Below are 15,035 nucleotides of genomic sequence, written 5' to 3' on the forward strand. Positions count from 1 at the left end.
CTAGAATAGGAACAAAAACGCGCCTCGCGTAACCCCACGTGTCGCTCTTGTGGCACTAAATAAACGGCCCCTGGCCAAGCTGAAATAAGCTAATGTCACTGTGCTCTTGCATTTTGACAAGTTCGTCATCCTCATATCATCAAATAAACTAATATGCACCTTCAGAGTAAGCAAAAGCTCATGCTTATTTTCTAAGTTCATTACAAGCTCTTGCTTAGAACAATTATTCTTTTACATTTACTCGAACTACGCGCAAGGGTTTGATTTCACTTTTTTTAAGTGAATACGTAGGCAATCCTTCACGGGATTCAACCCATTATATCTAAAATGTAAATAGAAGGACATTTGCATTGCATTTGAAATTCGACAAGAATAATAAATAGAAAATCACAACGGTTTGCTCCAGATCAATGCTTGGTGTGCTGGTTCCCAATTTCCTGCTCAACTTCCCTACTTGTTCTTTAGACAGCTTACTCCTGTTGGGGACTGGGCTATTCATCTCACCTACTCTGGAATTATACCAAGTCATAAAATAATTGCATCTATGGCAGTTCAAGGGCAGCTTGCTACTGTTGATAATCTTCAAAGAAGAGGATTTTCTCTTGCAAATAGATGTTGTTTGTGTGAGTGCCATGAGGAGGACCATGCTCATCTCTTCTTTTCTTGTTCTTTCTCTAATCATCTTTGGTCGTCTGTCCTTCAGTGGATGCATATTACCAGACCAGCTTTACCCTTGCATCAAGAACTTTCTCTTCAGGTTTCTATGCCAGTTTGGAGGAAGCATTGGTATCTCATCTCCATTGCTGCTGTGGTACATTCTCTATGGACTGAACGGAATCGTAGGATCTTTGCTCAAGAGCGGCTCTCCCACTCTGCTCTGCTTAGCAAGCTCAAGTTTCAGATTGCTGTACGTATGCTTATGCGCCATTCTGAGCTTTTTATAGCTAGTGTTTAGGCTACTTAAAGGAAGTTTTCCTTTAGTTTTTGTAATTCTTTAGTGGATAGTTTTGCAAATTGTAATTTCTTTTCTTCTTAAGAAATGAAATGATAACTTTTTTGCAAAAAAAAAAAAAAAAATCACAACGGTTTCATAACCATTTAACCTTTTTTATTTCATTCATTTGCTAATAATAATAGTAAGCTACATAATAAAAATAGGATAGGCTAGGATTCTAAAAACCCCACCTTTTTATTACAATAATAATAATAATAATCAAATAATAAATAACGACTCGGGCTATTCCTCCATCTTCCCCTTGCCCTTGTCATTCCTGTCATATTTCTTGTCACGACCTCGAGCCGGACGCTCTTGCGCCACTTCAGACCTAATCACCAACGGTCTGTCTCGAGGCCTAGCTTTTCCATTCTTGCCAATCACCATTTCAGCGACAGGAGTAGTCTTCGGTTTCTTCGAAGGATGAACAACTTGAAACCCGGCTTCTTCTTCTCCCTCTGTCAGATGCTTCTCTTTCTCTTTCTCTACCTCGCGCACCTTGTAGTCAACAGGCTCGCGCTTCCTCAATTTCTCGCGCTCTTCCGGAGTAGTAGCCTTTCTCCATCTCAGATAAGAATCCGACACCCACAAGGCATTGGCGGAGAAATTCAAGAACCACATGTTTCTTTGGGCCCATTTAATAGCCCACTCTCGTCGGCTCTCTGTAGTAAGCGCCATAGCAGTCTGCGGGACGGTGTCAAGCCTCGGGATCATCTGTTTCAGCCCGACTTGTCTCATCAGTCTTTCCGGGAAGATGCACACCATAAACTCCAATCCAGGAATGCGCACGAACCTAGTGGGATCCAAAGAAGACACTCCAGTGACGGACTTGAGGTGCCACCACGGTACGACCCACCTAATCAACGGGCCATCGTCGCTCTTCAGCTTGTTCTTCCAGTAATCACAGACCCGAGTGAAGTCCACCATGTACAACCTCGTCCTCATCGCAATCGAGCGAGCATGATAGAAAAGCGCATGAACTGGGGGCTCGATCAATCGAAGCCGTTCAATAAGCCAAACCTACCAAAAGCGGGTATTAGACATTAAAAAAAAACGAAAAAAAAAAAAAACGAAAAAAAAATCAAAAAAATAAAAAAAACAAAAAACAAAAAAAAAAGAGAAAAAGGATGTCTTTTACCTGCAAAATGACGGGACTTCCCAAGTACGGCAGATCGCGGTTGGATTTCCTACTATCCAAGCCCAAAATAATCTCCCCTAAGCATAAGCAAGCTGGGCTCCTGCGCAGCTCCATCTGCTCAACAAGGCCCAAAAGACGGGGATCCCCTCTCAAGTCTTCATCAACATGCCCTTGGAAGACATACACATGCAACAAGCAAAAGCCAAATGCCCTCCGCCTAGCAACATGAGAAACGGTGGGGTCGGCTCTGTTGATGAATCGATCTATGAAGTCCAACATTCTCACGCCTTTCGAGGTAACTAGACGGTCCACCTCAAGTCTAGTCAATCCAAGCAAGTCTCTAAATTTGCTCTTGTACCCTTGCGAAGTAGAAGGAATGGCGGGCAAGTGTTCAGGATCCCATCCACCAATAGCAGCAATTTCTTCAGGAAAAGGGCAAATATCACCTCCAGGGAACGCAATAACATGGTAATTCGGGTCCCAATAGTCAAGGCAAGCATCCAAGAACGGTTTAACAACCTTGATGAGTTTCAAACTCAACAACGACCCAAAATTATAAGAGCCCATATCATGCTTCTCCATATTCGAAAATTCATTGGTCCATTCCTTCAAGCGGATCTCCAAAGTATTCATGATGAAATTTTTTTTGAGAATTTTATGTAAATAGACGAAGAAGAGACAGAAGAATTATGTGAATAAAAGCTCCATCCGCGCTTCTATTTATACTAATTTCTGTTTCCAAAAATCCGTCGTAACGTAACGCTTAGGAACAGCGCAGACTGCTTTGCGCCTCTTCAAAGGGACGCACTCATGCTTTGCGCCTCTTCCTCGCCTTTCTCTTCGTGATTTTCCGCGTTGGATCTTTCCTAATTCCATGACGAATAATTTCCTATTCCTACGGGTTATTATTTTGGTAAATACGTGAGAATTACCATGTTTCAAGTTTCCTAAATTCGCGGGCACGCCTTTCGAGGCGACATCGACATTCCGCCATTTTACCACACTTGTACATTTTCATTTTAGGAAATAAATTTCATTTTCATTTTTAGGAAATAATTCCGATTCATCACCTTAGGAAATAATTTTCATTTTAATTCATTTATTTTACCGAATCTCAACATGTATATATTAATTTCAATTTCTTAATTTCATTTCTACATTTCTAACTTATAGATTTCTTTTTTTTTTTTCTTTTTTTAGGGGGTAACCCTCCCTACCGTCCGGTCATTTTCGGCAAAATTTTTGCATTTTTTGCATTCTTTTGAGTCACTCATTTTGCGCTAATTAAGGCCATATGTATATACAAATGTAAGTTTTGCGTGATTTCTATGTAAATTTCGGCAGCATGACGGCGTAAACCGTCATCTACCAAACCTGTTCGAAACTAACCTGCAGATACAAGCAACACAACCCAGCAGCAAAGGCACTCAGGCCGTCGTATATATACCAAACGAAGGAAATGTACAAACTGGGGGCTCGAGCCCCAAACAAAGTGCAAAAATGTTCAAAATCAATGTCCAAATGTACAAATGTACAAAATACGACAAAAAAAAAAACTAATACTGTTGGGCGCCCTCCAACTCTGCAACTCTCGCCGCAAGAACGGCGATCTCGGCGTCCCGAACCTCGAGCTCCCTCAACAAGCGAGCTGTCTCCTCCCGAGACTGGGTCAACTCTCGCTACAGCTCGCGTTCACCCTGTAAACAATAAATTGGCTCATGTCAATCGTTTCAAGCAAAATCAGAAAATCAAAAATCAAAAATGAAATAGGCGTAAGGTTCATACCTGACGACCTCGACCGCCGACAAGTGCCTCGACGGCAGTAGCCCGCAGCCGGTTGGCCACCCTCCACAACGCCACAAACCGAGACGGCGCAACCTGCATTTTCAAAAAGAAATTCTCAACAATTGAACAAACTCAATCAAATGTGTTCTTACACAAAGGTTATACAAGTTAAAGTCTCACCCTCCGAATCAGATGCTGCCAATCGTCCAGGCCAGCATCCGTCACAGCTACGTCAAAGTCACGCAGCTCGGAGATCGTCGTCCTCCCAGTCACGTCAGTGTACTCGAGGGTCTCGGAGTACTCTGGGGGCTCGATGCCCGCCGCCTCGACCTCCTGCAAAGACAAATGGTTCTCATTAATCAATGATCTTTCATCATGAATCTCAAAATCAAATCAAGAGAAAAAATAAAAGATGCTCACCACTACCGGCCAGTACGCCAACCTCCCGTAAAGGAACGCCGAGTAGTCCTCGCCAGGAAGAAGAAGGGCATCACCACTGGCACCAGCCAAGTCCGCCTCCCTCTCAGCCTCAGAAGGCTCCCTAAACATCATCCTGGGAGGATCGACGGGAACCGTCAACACGTCCCGAGAGCACTGACGAGCCAAGCGCTCACCCAAGTACCACACAGGACCCATCGACGTCCTCAACAGCAGTCGGCTCGGGCTCCTAGGCCGAAGGACCTCAGCCACGAAAGGAGGCGCTCCAGCGTACTCCGCCCAAGGTCTGGGCACCCACTGTGACAAGATAAAAAGGATCATTCCTACGATCAATTGAAAGCAACTATAAGAAGCGCAAGTGAATATAAGTGAGATACTCACGCTGTCTAGCTGAAGAGCGTGCACGTCCCGCCGGTAGACGTTGTGAGAAGAACGCTTGCTCTTCGTCCGGCACATCACCCAATCCCTCACCACGGGATAGGCCCTCTCCAGCGGCTCCGTCCTCTTGGGCGCGAGGCCCGGGAAGTAGGAGTACACCCACGCCTATAAAGAAAAATAATCAATGACGATCTTTCGCGATTTGATGAAGAAAGGAATTAACTTTGGTCTAAAGGAAGGTTCATACCTCCAGTAGTAGTCCAGGTCCGACAGCACCAGGAGAAGTCCCCTTCTCCATCAACTCCGGACGAACCATGGCCCTCATGAAACGGATGAGGACCGCAAAACCAGCAGTGACCCAGTCCCAACGCCCTAGGGAACTCAGGTCAGAAAGAAAGGGAAGAAGCTTCGTCGACAGCCTCTCGCCCTTGTCTCCGAGGTAAATCGAAGACAGAAACCACCGAGCCACGACGCAGCCCTCCGTCACCGGTGTACATGGAGGAGGAGCCGTCTCCCTCCCATCAATCGCCACCAGCGTCGGGGTCTTCCCCGCAAAGTAGTCTCGAACGTAGGAACTGGGTATCAAACCCAAGATCGAACAGACCTTCGGCGACAAGTTCCAGCCGATCAATCTCCTCGCCTCGGCCGAATCCGCCCTCATGGCAGTCTCCGGGCCACTTCACCTCCTCGGTCCCGCACGGCAGACCAGAAATCATGCCGTAGTCCTCCAGAGTGACTCCCACCTCACCGAAAGGCATGTGAAACGTAGAAGTCGTATCCCAGAATCGATCCAAGAAAGCGCGGACCAGGCTAAGGTTAGCCCGCAAATTCCTCTTCGCGATATCCCTCCAGACCTGCACCAAAGGACCGAACGCTCCACGCTCAATCATGGCCCTCTCCTCCGCCGACAGCCGCTCGTAGTGCTCCATCGCTGTCGTGTAGCCCGAGAACGACCTGATGTTCCCGGCCTCCTATTGTGATTTGAAACAAAAGATATCTTTAGTATTGAAAGAAATTTGAAATAAATTTGAACAAATGAATGAAAGAAGATAGGTGATGAGTAGTGAATTCCTATTTACCAAACTCTTCACCGTCCTGTAGGACAGGTGACCCTCTGCAGCCCACACCAGGTGCCTGCTCTCCCAAGTCTCAGCCCACGCAGGAGCTCCTCTCAGCTGGCGACCTCCTCGTCCGACGTTGGCCTGTCTCGGGGCCTCCTCCTCCTCCACAGCCTCCTCCTCGTGAAAATCGTCCCCAGCAGCCATCACCGCAGCGGTGAAGGCCTGCTCTAAAGCCTCCTCGACAGTTAGCAGCGTCTATCTCCATGGGAGCTCTCCCAGAAGTAGAAGCCTCATCACCTGCAACATTAAAGCAAATTTAGGCCGCGTCACGTGACGACAAGCCTTGGTTAAGGGATTTTCGAGCCTTCAAAGCCCTGAAACCGCTCTTTTCTTGCCATCCTTGGCCATATTCCCACCTACCCGATCACTCATGTGGTAATTTGGGTCAAGTCAAGTCTAGTTTGAAGCCTAGTTCCGGGTTCGAGTCGAACTTTCGGCAGCATTTCGTTATAATGGCGATTATGCCCTAGAAAAGTGTCCTGAAAAAGCCGTCACAAACCAAAATTCCGAGATGGTAGAAAGTTTACCCATCATTCAAAGATCCCAAATATCAAGTTTCATCGCAAATGGGCAATCCTAAGGCTATTTTCGAAGCAATTTACAGTTTAGCTGTAAAACCGTCTCAAATTTCACTCAAAGGCTCAAAACTCAACGAAAACCCGAGACAAATACATGGTTCTGTTCCTAATATTACCTATTATCCATTTCTAATGTCAATTTGACAAGGCAAATGCATTTGGGGGAAAAGCCCCAAATTTTCGATCAAATGGGTCATAAACCCTAGTTTTTTCGGCTCAAAATTGGACAAATATAGACGATTAATGCAAGAATGAGACACATACCTCGATTAGTCATGATTAATGCAAACTTTTGGATCAAACCTTGGTGGAAATGGTGATGATTTGAGAGAGAAATTGTGTGATTTGTGTTTCGAGCAAATGAATATAAAACCTCTGATTATCGCGCTTTTACGCAGAAAAACCACTTTGGGGAATAGACGCAGCAGGCGCTGCGCCTCTTCCAAGAGACGCAGCTCTTGCTACGCCTCTTCCAAGAGACGCAGCTCTTGCTGCGCCTCTTCCTTGTGTTCCCTCCATACGGATTTTCAAAAATTCGTTATGAATTCGTTATTTGTGGGCCCATCTTTGGTGCGCCTCTTCCCCGATGCTATTTTTATTCTTTTGGTCCGTTTGACGATTTTCTTTCGTTCCGGCCCGCATTTCCAAGCCAGCAGCAGACTGTCGCGCGTTATTTATTCCTTCTATCCAAGACCTTTTGCTTGTCGCAACGAGCATTTATTCCTTTACAGAATTCGACACACCTTCATTATGTCTCCAGCGAGAGTAAGCGGATATACTTTCCCTCTCATGACAAGAAGAATAATTCCCAATCATGTCTCCAGCGAGAGTAGGCGGACGTATTGTCCCTCTCAAGACATGAGGATTGACATCTACCTAAGCAGATTTCCCCTCAGCAGTTCCCGCCTGTGTCCTGCTACTCGCAATTGTTTCTTGAAGACTACCCAAGCAGTTTTCTCTGAGCAGTTCCCGCCTGTGTCCTGCTATTCACAATATTTCGTGTTTCCCCGCAGAGTTCGACAAGGAGTCGTTCTCCAGAAGTTCCCAAACCTATAGAGTTCATATACCCAAGCTTTAGCTATCCTTTAAGTTGAACTTATGTCCAGGCCTCCTTCCCGTCAATGCTATCCTTTAGGGTCCCACACCCTAGCACAATCCTTATGTATCCTTTAGGTCTTAACCTTAGCTCCTACGCTTACCCTTAGCTCCTACGCACCTCCGGAAGCATCTCGAGAGGAAGTCTCAGGTATGGTCTCTTCTTATGGCTGGCGAGCCTCCTTACGTAGTCTAATGGACTTTAAACGACCCTCCCCGATAGTCGACAGACTCTAAAATGTTCCCGACGACAGGTCATTGGTTCAGACCCCTTGAGCCGCCTCGCGTCGCCATAGTTGTCAGGTTGTAATCTTCGATTGACCTGATGGCTATACTTTGACTTTCGCCTTGTCCAAGCCTCAGTCAAAGTGGGGGCTCTGTAGATACCTCATTTCTGCACCTCCCGCAAACCACCCAGTGATGATAAGGCCGCATGTTTGATACGCGGAACGATTTGTGACAATTCGTAAGATTATCGTCAAGTGATCGCTCAAATAATAATGTCTACCTCTTAGTTGTCATCTACGCGCCGATACGGTCGTTTTGACAGTAATTAGAGTACATTCGGAGTCCGGGCCTAAAACCGTCTCCATTTTCTGATAACTGTTAAATCCCGAGTCAGAATATTCTGGAATATTCCGGATATTTCTATTCCATATTTCACAAATTTTATCTTTTGGTAAACAATTTCCCGTAATATTCACATAAGATATTAAGGAAAACCGAATTATTTCCGTCCTACCATAACTCAAACACGAAAATCTTTCTTTCGCAGGATGAAACCCCTTGGGAACGTATAAAGCGGCAGTCTTTGCGCCTCTTCCAAGAGACGCAGTGGTGGGCTGCCGCGCCTCTTCCCGTGCCCTTTCTGCGTATTTCTCGTATCTTTTTCATATCTTTCCGAGATTCACTTCCAAAGAGTCTCCGAAACCCTAATTCCTCCACGTGATTAGTATAAATAGGAGCCTTCGCTCCTCATATTTCTCACGCGACTGTCCGCCCTTCTCTTCTCCCTTTGCATTCTAGACTTTGTTCATACTTTTTGGCGTCTACGTGCTTGAACTTTCGACCACGTAAGCTCGGATCCTTCTGAGTACCAGCCTCCCCGTTTGCATGACCGACCAATTTGACCAACTCCACATCAATCAACTTAATTAATCTAATCGTTTTCCTCTTACGAGGGCACTTTCTTTGCATTCGCGTCGAGCATCACTAATCGATATCTTAGTCCTTCTCGTTTCGTCAACAAGTAAGTCTGAGGGTGTAAATCTCTCTTTTATTTATTGTATTTTAATTATTGTATCACAATTGTAAGATTTATGTCGAAAATACCAATTAAAACCAATTTCTAAAACCATGCTTTAAAAACCTCTTTTTACGGATTTCCAGTAGATAACCGTCGAGAAAGGACGCAGCAACTGCTACGCCTCTTCGAAGGAGCGCAGTACCTGCTGCGCCTCTTCGTGAGGCTGCCGCAGTTCCTGCTTCCTTTCTTCTTCGTTCGTCCTCTGTAATTCGTCACTTTTATTTGTTTTCATTCGTTTGTTCTTTAATTCTTGATAAAATAGTCTAATAATTTCACATGTATATTATTCATCATCATTAACATGTTTAATTCGTCATTAAAATCCGACTTAAATCCCAAGTAATCAATATTTGCGGGTTTTCGTCATTAAATTCAATCCGGGTTGTAGAAATTCGACTTGTTCGATATTGGGTTTCTGGAATTCGTCCTTTGATATATTTTCATCTGTTTGTCGCCTGTTCATCACATATTCGTCATCAATTTGTCATTAATTCGTCATGTTTAGTTTGTTTCATTCACCCATGTCACTAATTAATCATTCGTTCATGTAAATAATTAGTAATGTTCCGTCTCATCCATGTTTTATTGTTTTATGACTATTAATCACATGTAAATAACCCATTAACCACTTCCATCCGAGTAAATAATTTAATCAATCATTAAATTTACCAATTGATATTAAAGACACGCAATTACGACTTCACAGCCAGAATTCAGGTCAGGAACAGACGCAGCGTCTGCTGCGCCTATTCCAAAGGACGCAGCTCTGCTGCGCCTGTTCCGGGTTGAATTTTATCCCTGAACTCCGTTTCTGCTTTGACTTAGTTATTTAATTACGTATAATTAACTATTAATCGTATTATCACCTTCTGTTTTGTTCGTAATTTTATTCTTTTATTTCGTTTTCTCAAATTATCCGTTTTAAAGGTATTTTCGACATAAATCGCCTATTCCGTTGTAATTATTGTGATTTTCATTATTGTAATTTTCCTATTTTATTTATCATATTTCTTTTATCATTTGTATGCCTTCACATGTAATTGAACCTTAAAATCTAACTTCGACATTAATTGTTTGCTAATTAATTGTTCACCGACTTAGTCTAATTCTCACATGTTAGGATTAAAACTTGGATGTTGCATTGCATGCATATAGCCGACAATATATCGAGTATAAATGATGTCCCTAATCATTAGTAGAGGCCGCTATCGAGGCGGGCGGGATTAGGTGTTCGATCAAAAGAGCTTCCTAATACGTACCCTCACCCCTTACTCCAGATCTCCGTGAGAACCCGTGTTCATTGGCATCCGCGAGAGTCATTCTAGACATAGAATGCTAAGGGTAACGATTGCTTAGTGTTCATGTCTTTACTTTGTGTCTTGACATGGCACGAGGTATTCGAACGGTTCCAATTTCCCATAAAAATTGGTGGCGACTCCATACAAAAATGCAAACGCTTGTTTCTCTTTTCCTCCCAAGCGCCCCCGTGGGCGGCCCGCTGTCCCCACATGTAGTATGTTACATGTTATTAATTAATTTAATGCATATTTATCACATAAATATCATTTTATAAATTAATTAAATTTCATACAACAAATTGACTAGTGATACTTGATCATATAAATAAAATGGGTCATTTAATTATAATTCACAACATCTTGTAATTATTTTCAACCATTCATTCTTATCTCAACTGTTTCACAAACAATAAACAATTTTAGTAATAAAGTATTTTTATTACTAAAATAAATCTTATTTAATCCCATTACAAGAAGATATCAATATTCTCTCTCACAAGTGAATTGTTCAAATTTAAGGAATTGATTAACTTGTATCATCATACAATTAATCAATTTGTCCATTAAGGGAATTGTCCTTTAGGTGTGACCTTAAGGGATCAACTGACCACCACCGTCAAACGATAGTAATGTCAAACTCTAGTTAGCCAATCATTACCGATTAATGATGATCAGTTGACTATATAATGAATCATCCCTTACGTATTCTTAATATGAGATTTAAACACGTGATCGCACTATTGTTGAGGACACATACTCCAACAATCTCCCACTTGTCCGAGACAAGTGTGCGTCACCAATTCTCTTGTCCTATTACAATCTCCCACTCAATGCAATTTTTCTCGCAGGTTGTACTTGCATTTGATCATATATTGAGTGGTTTCCTCGATCTGGAGTATAACTGTCTGATCGGAATTATCTACCATAGATACTTTCCGAGCGTGGCCACGCATTTCCAGATCACTGCTCCTCGAGTGGCCTTGAGATTTCAAACAACCCTGACAAGGGGGTGGACAATTCCTATCGCACTATTCCCTTCGTTTAGCCACAGTTCATCATAACCCAAAATATACTCATTTGACCTCATTAACGACAATGGTAGAGCATAAATCAAAGCCAATCAGAAATTTGTGCCAACTTGGGCGAATAGTCTCTAGTCAAAAGAATTGACTCATAAGAATACTATAGTAGCTCTTGCCATGACCAGGCTTTATGAATTACCAGAACTCTATAAGCGGTCACTGCCCGACAGAGTGTCCCATACAGTCTGCCTATGTGATTGACTAGTCATCCCATATGACTCTATGGCACTTGAACTTGCCATCAATCGCATCACACTCTAGTCACTTCGAGACGTCACCTCTTTAAGTAACCAGGGGCATATACTATGTCAATCCAGTTCACTTTAATGGGGTTCAATTTGTCTCTACAACCCATTTGGATTTAACAAAGTAACGGGTGAGTTTAATAAAACTCAAACGATAAATGCGATTATCATTTATAAATAGTCAATACACTATTACTACTTCATATCTTATAATCTATAGTGTGTCTATAACACTAATTTAATTGCAATAAAAGCTTGGCAAGGGGATATACCAGATATCCATGTATTCCAACTTTATCAATTGCTATTTCCTTCTATTCAATGTCATTTCTAATAACATGAATCTATCTAAGTATATGTCTGGTCTTCTTACCAGACTTAGGCTCATTAATTTGAAATATGATCCCACTGTTATCACATAACTTGTGATAAAGTCATTTACAGAGGGATTCACTCTTATACCCTATGTTGACCATTTTATCACAATTTACTTAGATTCCTTTTGTAGAATTTTCAATGTACATAACTAAAACACCTTTCTAGTTTCTCACTCCTTAGTCAATAAAATCAGGCCAGGATTTTGACAAATCCTTTTCATTTTGGAAACTAAATTTTGTGCAACCCTTCAACACATAACTTAGTTTATCATCCAAACAATTGAACAAATCCTCAATTGTTCTTTAAGGCTTTCACAAGACCATCTTATGAATTAACCTGTTATTGACTTATTATGCTCCTAGCATATACTTCATCACAGCGTGTGCGTCTGTTGACATACATGATCATTCTAATGGCGGAATCATCAGCAAATGATTTCATGTGATCAAGAACTTAATAGGTTCAGTGAACGACTATGACTCCATCATAGTAATTCTACTTTCATCACCATGAATAACCTATTCAACCTTGTTGATTTTAAACAGATTTGAAACATCTTATCATCATAAGACTCTTAACTCTTTGCCAATATTCTCTCACATAGATTCGGAAATCTTAGAATATATCGCACCCTTTCCTAGTCTCCCAATCACTCTTTCACAGAAGAGAACATTGGCACATTATTCTCAATAAGTAATATGTTATCAACATATAAGACATGGAAAAATAGTTCTTGCTCCCACTTAACTTCATGTATAATCATGATTCTTCAATCATGTGAATAAACCCATTCTCAATTATCACATGAATGAAAAGTATAATCCTTTATGCTTGCTTAAGACCATTTTGGGATCATTTAAGAAAGCTACGCATAACATGTTAGGATTCTTAGATATTTATCTAAGGTTTTGTGTACCAAACACATTCCTTTTCTAAATTCCCATTTTAGAAAAGCGAATTTTAATTATCATTTGCCATTCATCATCAAATGAAATGTGGCAATTCCTAACATAATTTATTTTGATCAACATCTTCATGTCAATCTATGCTCACATTTACTCTAAAGCTCTATTCACTTTAAGGAGACCCTCGCCTAGGTAATTAATCTACTCTTTGAGTAACAATATTTGGATTGTAATGCTATGGCTCGTATGTAACAAAGTCAATTTGGGATAATACCATTACTTTCGCAAAGCAATATTTTAACAGCAATACATGTGCGCTAAACTCCCACTGAACTATACTCCCACTCTATCTTTATAGATTATAGTTCCATTACTTTCACAAAGTAACACTTTAACAATAAGATATGTTTGACGATCCAATCTACTCCCACTCTATCTCTCAGAAATACATCTATCTTCTTGAGAGATAGCTTTGTGAGTTACAAACATATATATGGTGGAGTATTGGAAGTTTCTCTATACTAACGCATTAGCTCATAAAAGACCAGCTCCATCATAACAGTTTGATTCATGTTATATGTGAATCTGATCCATGTCATTTGTTAAATAGATTCTCTATTTTAGGTATCTCCTGGTTGACCATTCGTTTAGAATAATGTGTCCGTATTGTATCGCAAATTCCCTAATGTATGAGTTCAACAGCTCAACAAAACTTTATAATTGATCTTACATAAGTAAGTTGTTACTTTTAGTAACAATGGCATAAGGAGAATCAAATTCATAGCTTATGGACTTATAATGAACTAATCATTATAATTGTCTATTTGATCAATTTAAGTCGATAATCTTATGTTTCACGATGCAAGTAGTGTATGATGATAATCTTAGAACAAATGATAGGATAAAGTAAGTGACTTGGGTTCCAAATCAAGTCACCAATATCCAAAATACAACCCTTGTTTGAAGGATACAATCAAATTTACAAGTCGCACGAGGAAATCAAAATAGTTCTAAAATCTCAAAATACAACATAAAAATAAAGACAAAGCAATATAAAGCCAAGCTTCCATAGATCTAGCACCATGGTCGGCTACATCTAGCTTCCCTCAAGATCTTCTAGGCTTGCTTTTCCTTGCCTTTATCCTTGCTAGGATGCCCTAATTACAATAAAAAGGGTAATCATCACAACTTGTATCAAAATACCAAAGGTGAGATCGAAACATAAAATATGGGGATAGTTATTTACCTACTGGAATAACCTTTCCAGCTTTAATATCGCCAAGATATTTTGAACAATTTCTCTTCCAATGCCCAACACCACTACAATAGTAGCACTTGTCCCCGGATGGGGCACTGTACTTGGGCTTGGAGGAACTAGCTTCACTAGTCTTTGCTTTGTTCTTGTAGGGAGTTTTATTCTTTCCCTTATTGCCACTATTCTTGAAATTCCCTTTGCTCTTATGATTAACATTGAGCACATCCTTGGTGGTGCTAACACTTAGCCCCATGTCCCTTTCGGCTTGCACAAGCATTTTGTGAAACTCATCAAGGGAAACTTTCTTGTTTTGCATATTAAAATTCACCCTGAATTGAACATATGCCTTAACTTTGTTTAAGGAGTGAAGAATTCGATCAATGACGGGTTTCTCGGGAATCTCTACCTTTTGCATTTTTAAGGTCTCAACATGCTCCATCAACTTGAGCACATGAGGACTAACTTTTCGGCCCTCCTTAATGTTGAGATCAAAGAATGCGGATGCCGCTTCATATTGAATGATCCTTGGAGCTCGTGAAAACATGGTCACAAGTTTCGTATAGATCTCATGAGTGGTGCTAATCTTTATAGCACTTCTTTGGAGTTCGTCCTCCATTGAGAAGATCAACACATTTTTGATCGCGGCCGACTCCTTTTGGTAAACCTCATAGGCTTGCCTAGCGGCGGTGGTAGACCTAGCATTAGGTTCGGTGGGAGAGGCCTCGGTAAGGTAACGAAGCTTGTCGTCACCCTCCGCGGCCAAGCGAAGTTGCGCGTCCCAATCGGCGAAATTGGACCCATTCTTTTCTAACTTACAACGATCCATGAAGGATCGGAGCCATGAAACATTGGTGAGCGTGTTAGAGCTAGTGGTCGCGGATGAAATTGGAGTTGCCATTGTAATTGTGAAAACGATTTTGACTACAAAAATAGTAAGTGAAGGAATTAATAAACATCTATCGTTTTAATAATACTTGTAAACATTTTAAACAAGTTTTAAGCATTTATATAGTGACCTCTACCCAACTATTATAAATGA

General features: G+C 41.5%; 1 protein-coding gene across 1 annotated transcript; it reads left to right on the forward strand.

Moving 5' to 3' along the window:
- The first annotated feature begins 544 nt into the window (after window positions 1-544).
- LOC141649281 (uncharacterized) lies at window positions 545-955 on the forward strand. The gene has a single exon (XM_074457974.1). The coding sequence runs from the start codon at window positions 545-547 to the stop codon at window positions 953-955; it is 411 nt and encodes a 136-aa protein (XP_074314075.1).
- The last annotated feature ends 14,080 nt before the right edge of the window (window positions 956-15,035 follow it).

This window comes from Silene latifolia, chromosome 3 (assembly GCF_048544455.1).
Source record: "Silene latifolia isolate original U9 population chromosome 3, ASM4854445v1, whole genome shotgun sequence".
Lineage (NCBI taxonomy): Eukaryota > Viridiplantae > Streptophyta > Magnoliopsida > Caryophyllales > Caryophyllaceae > Silene > Silene latifolia.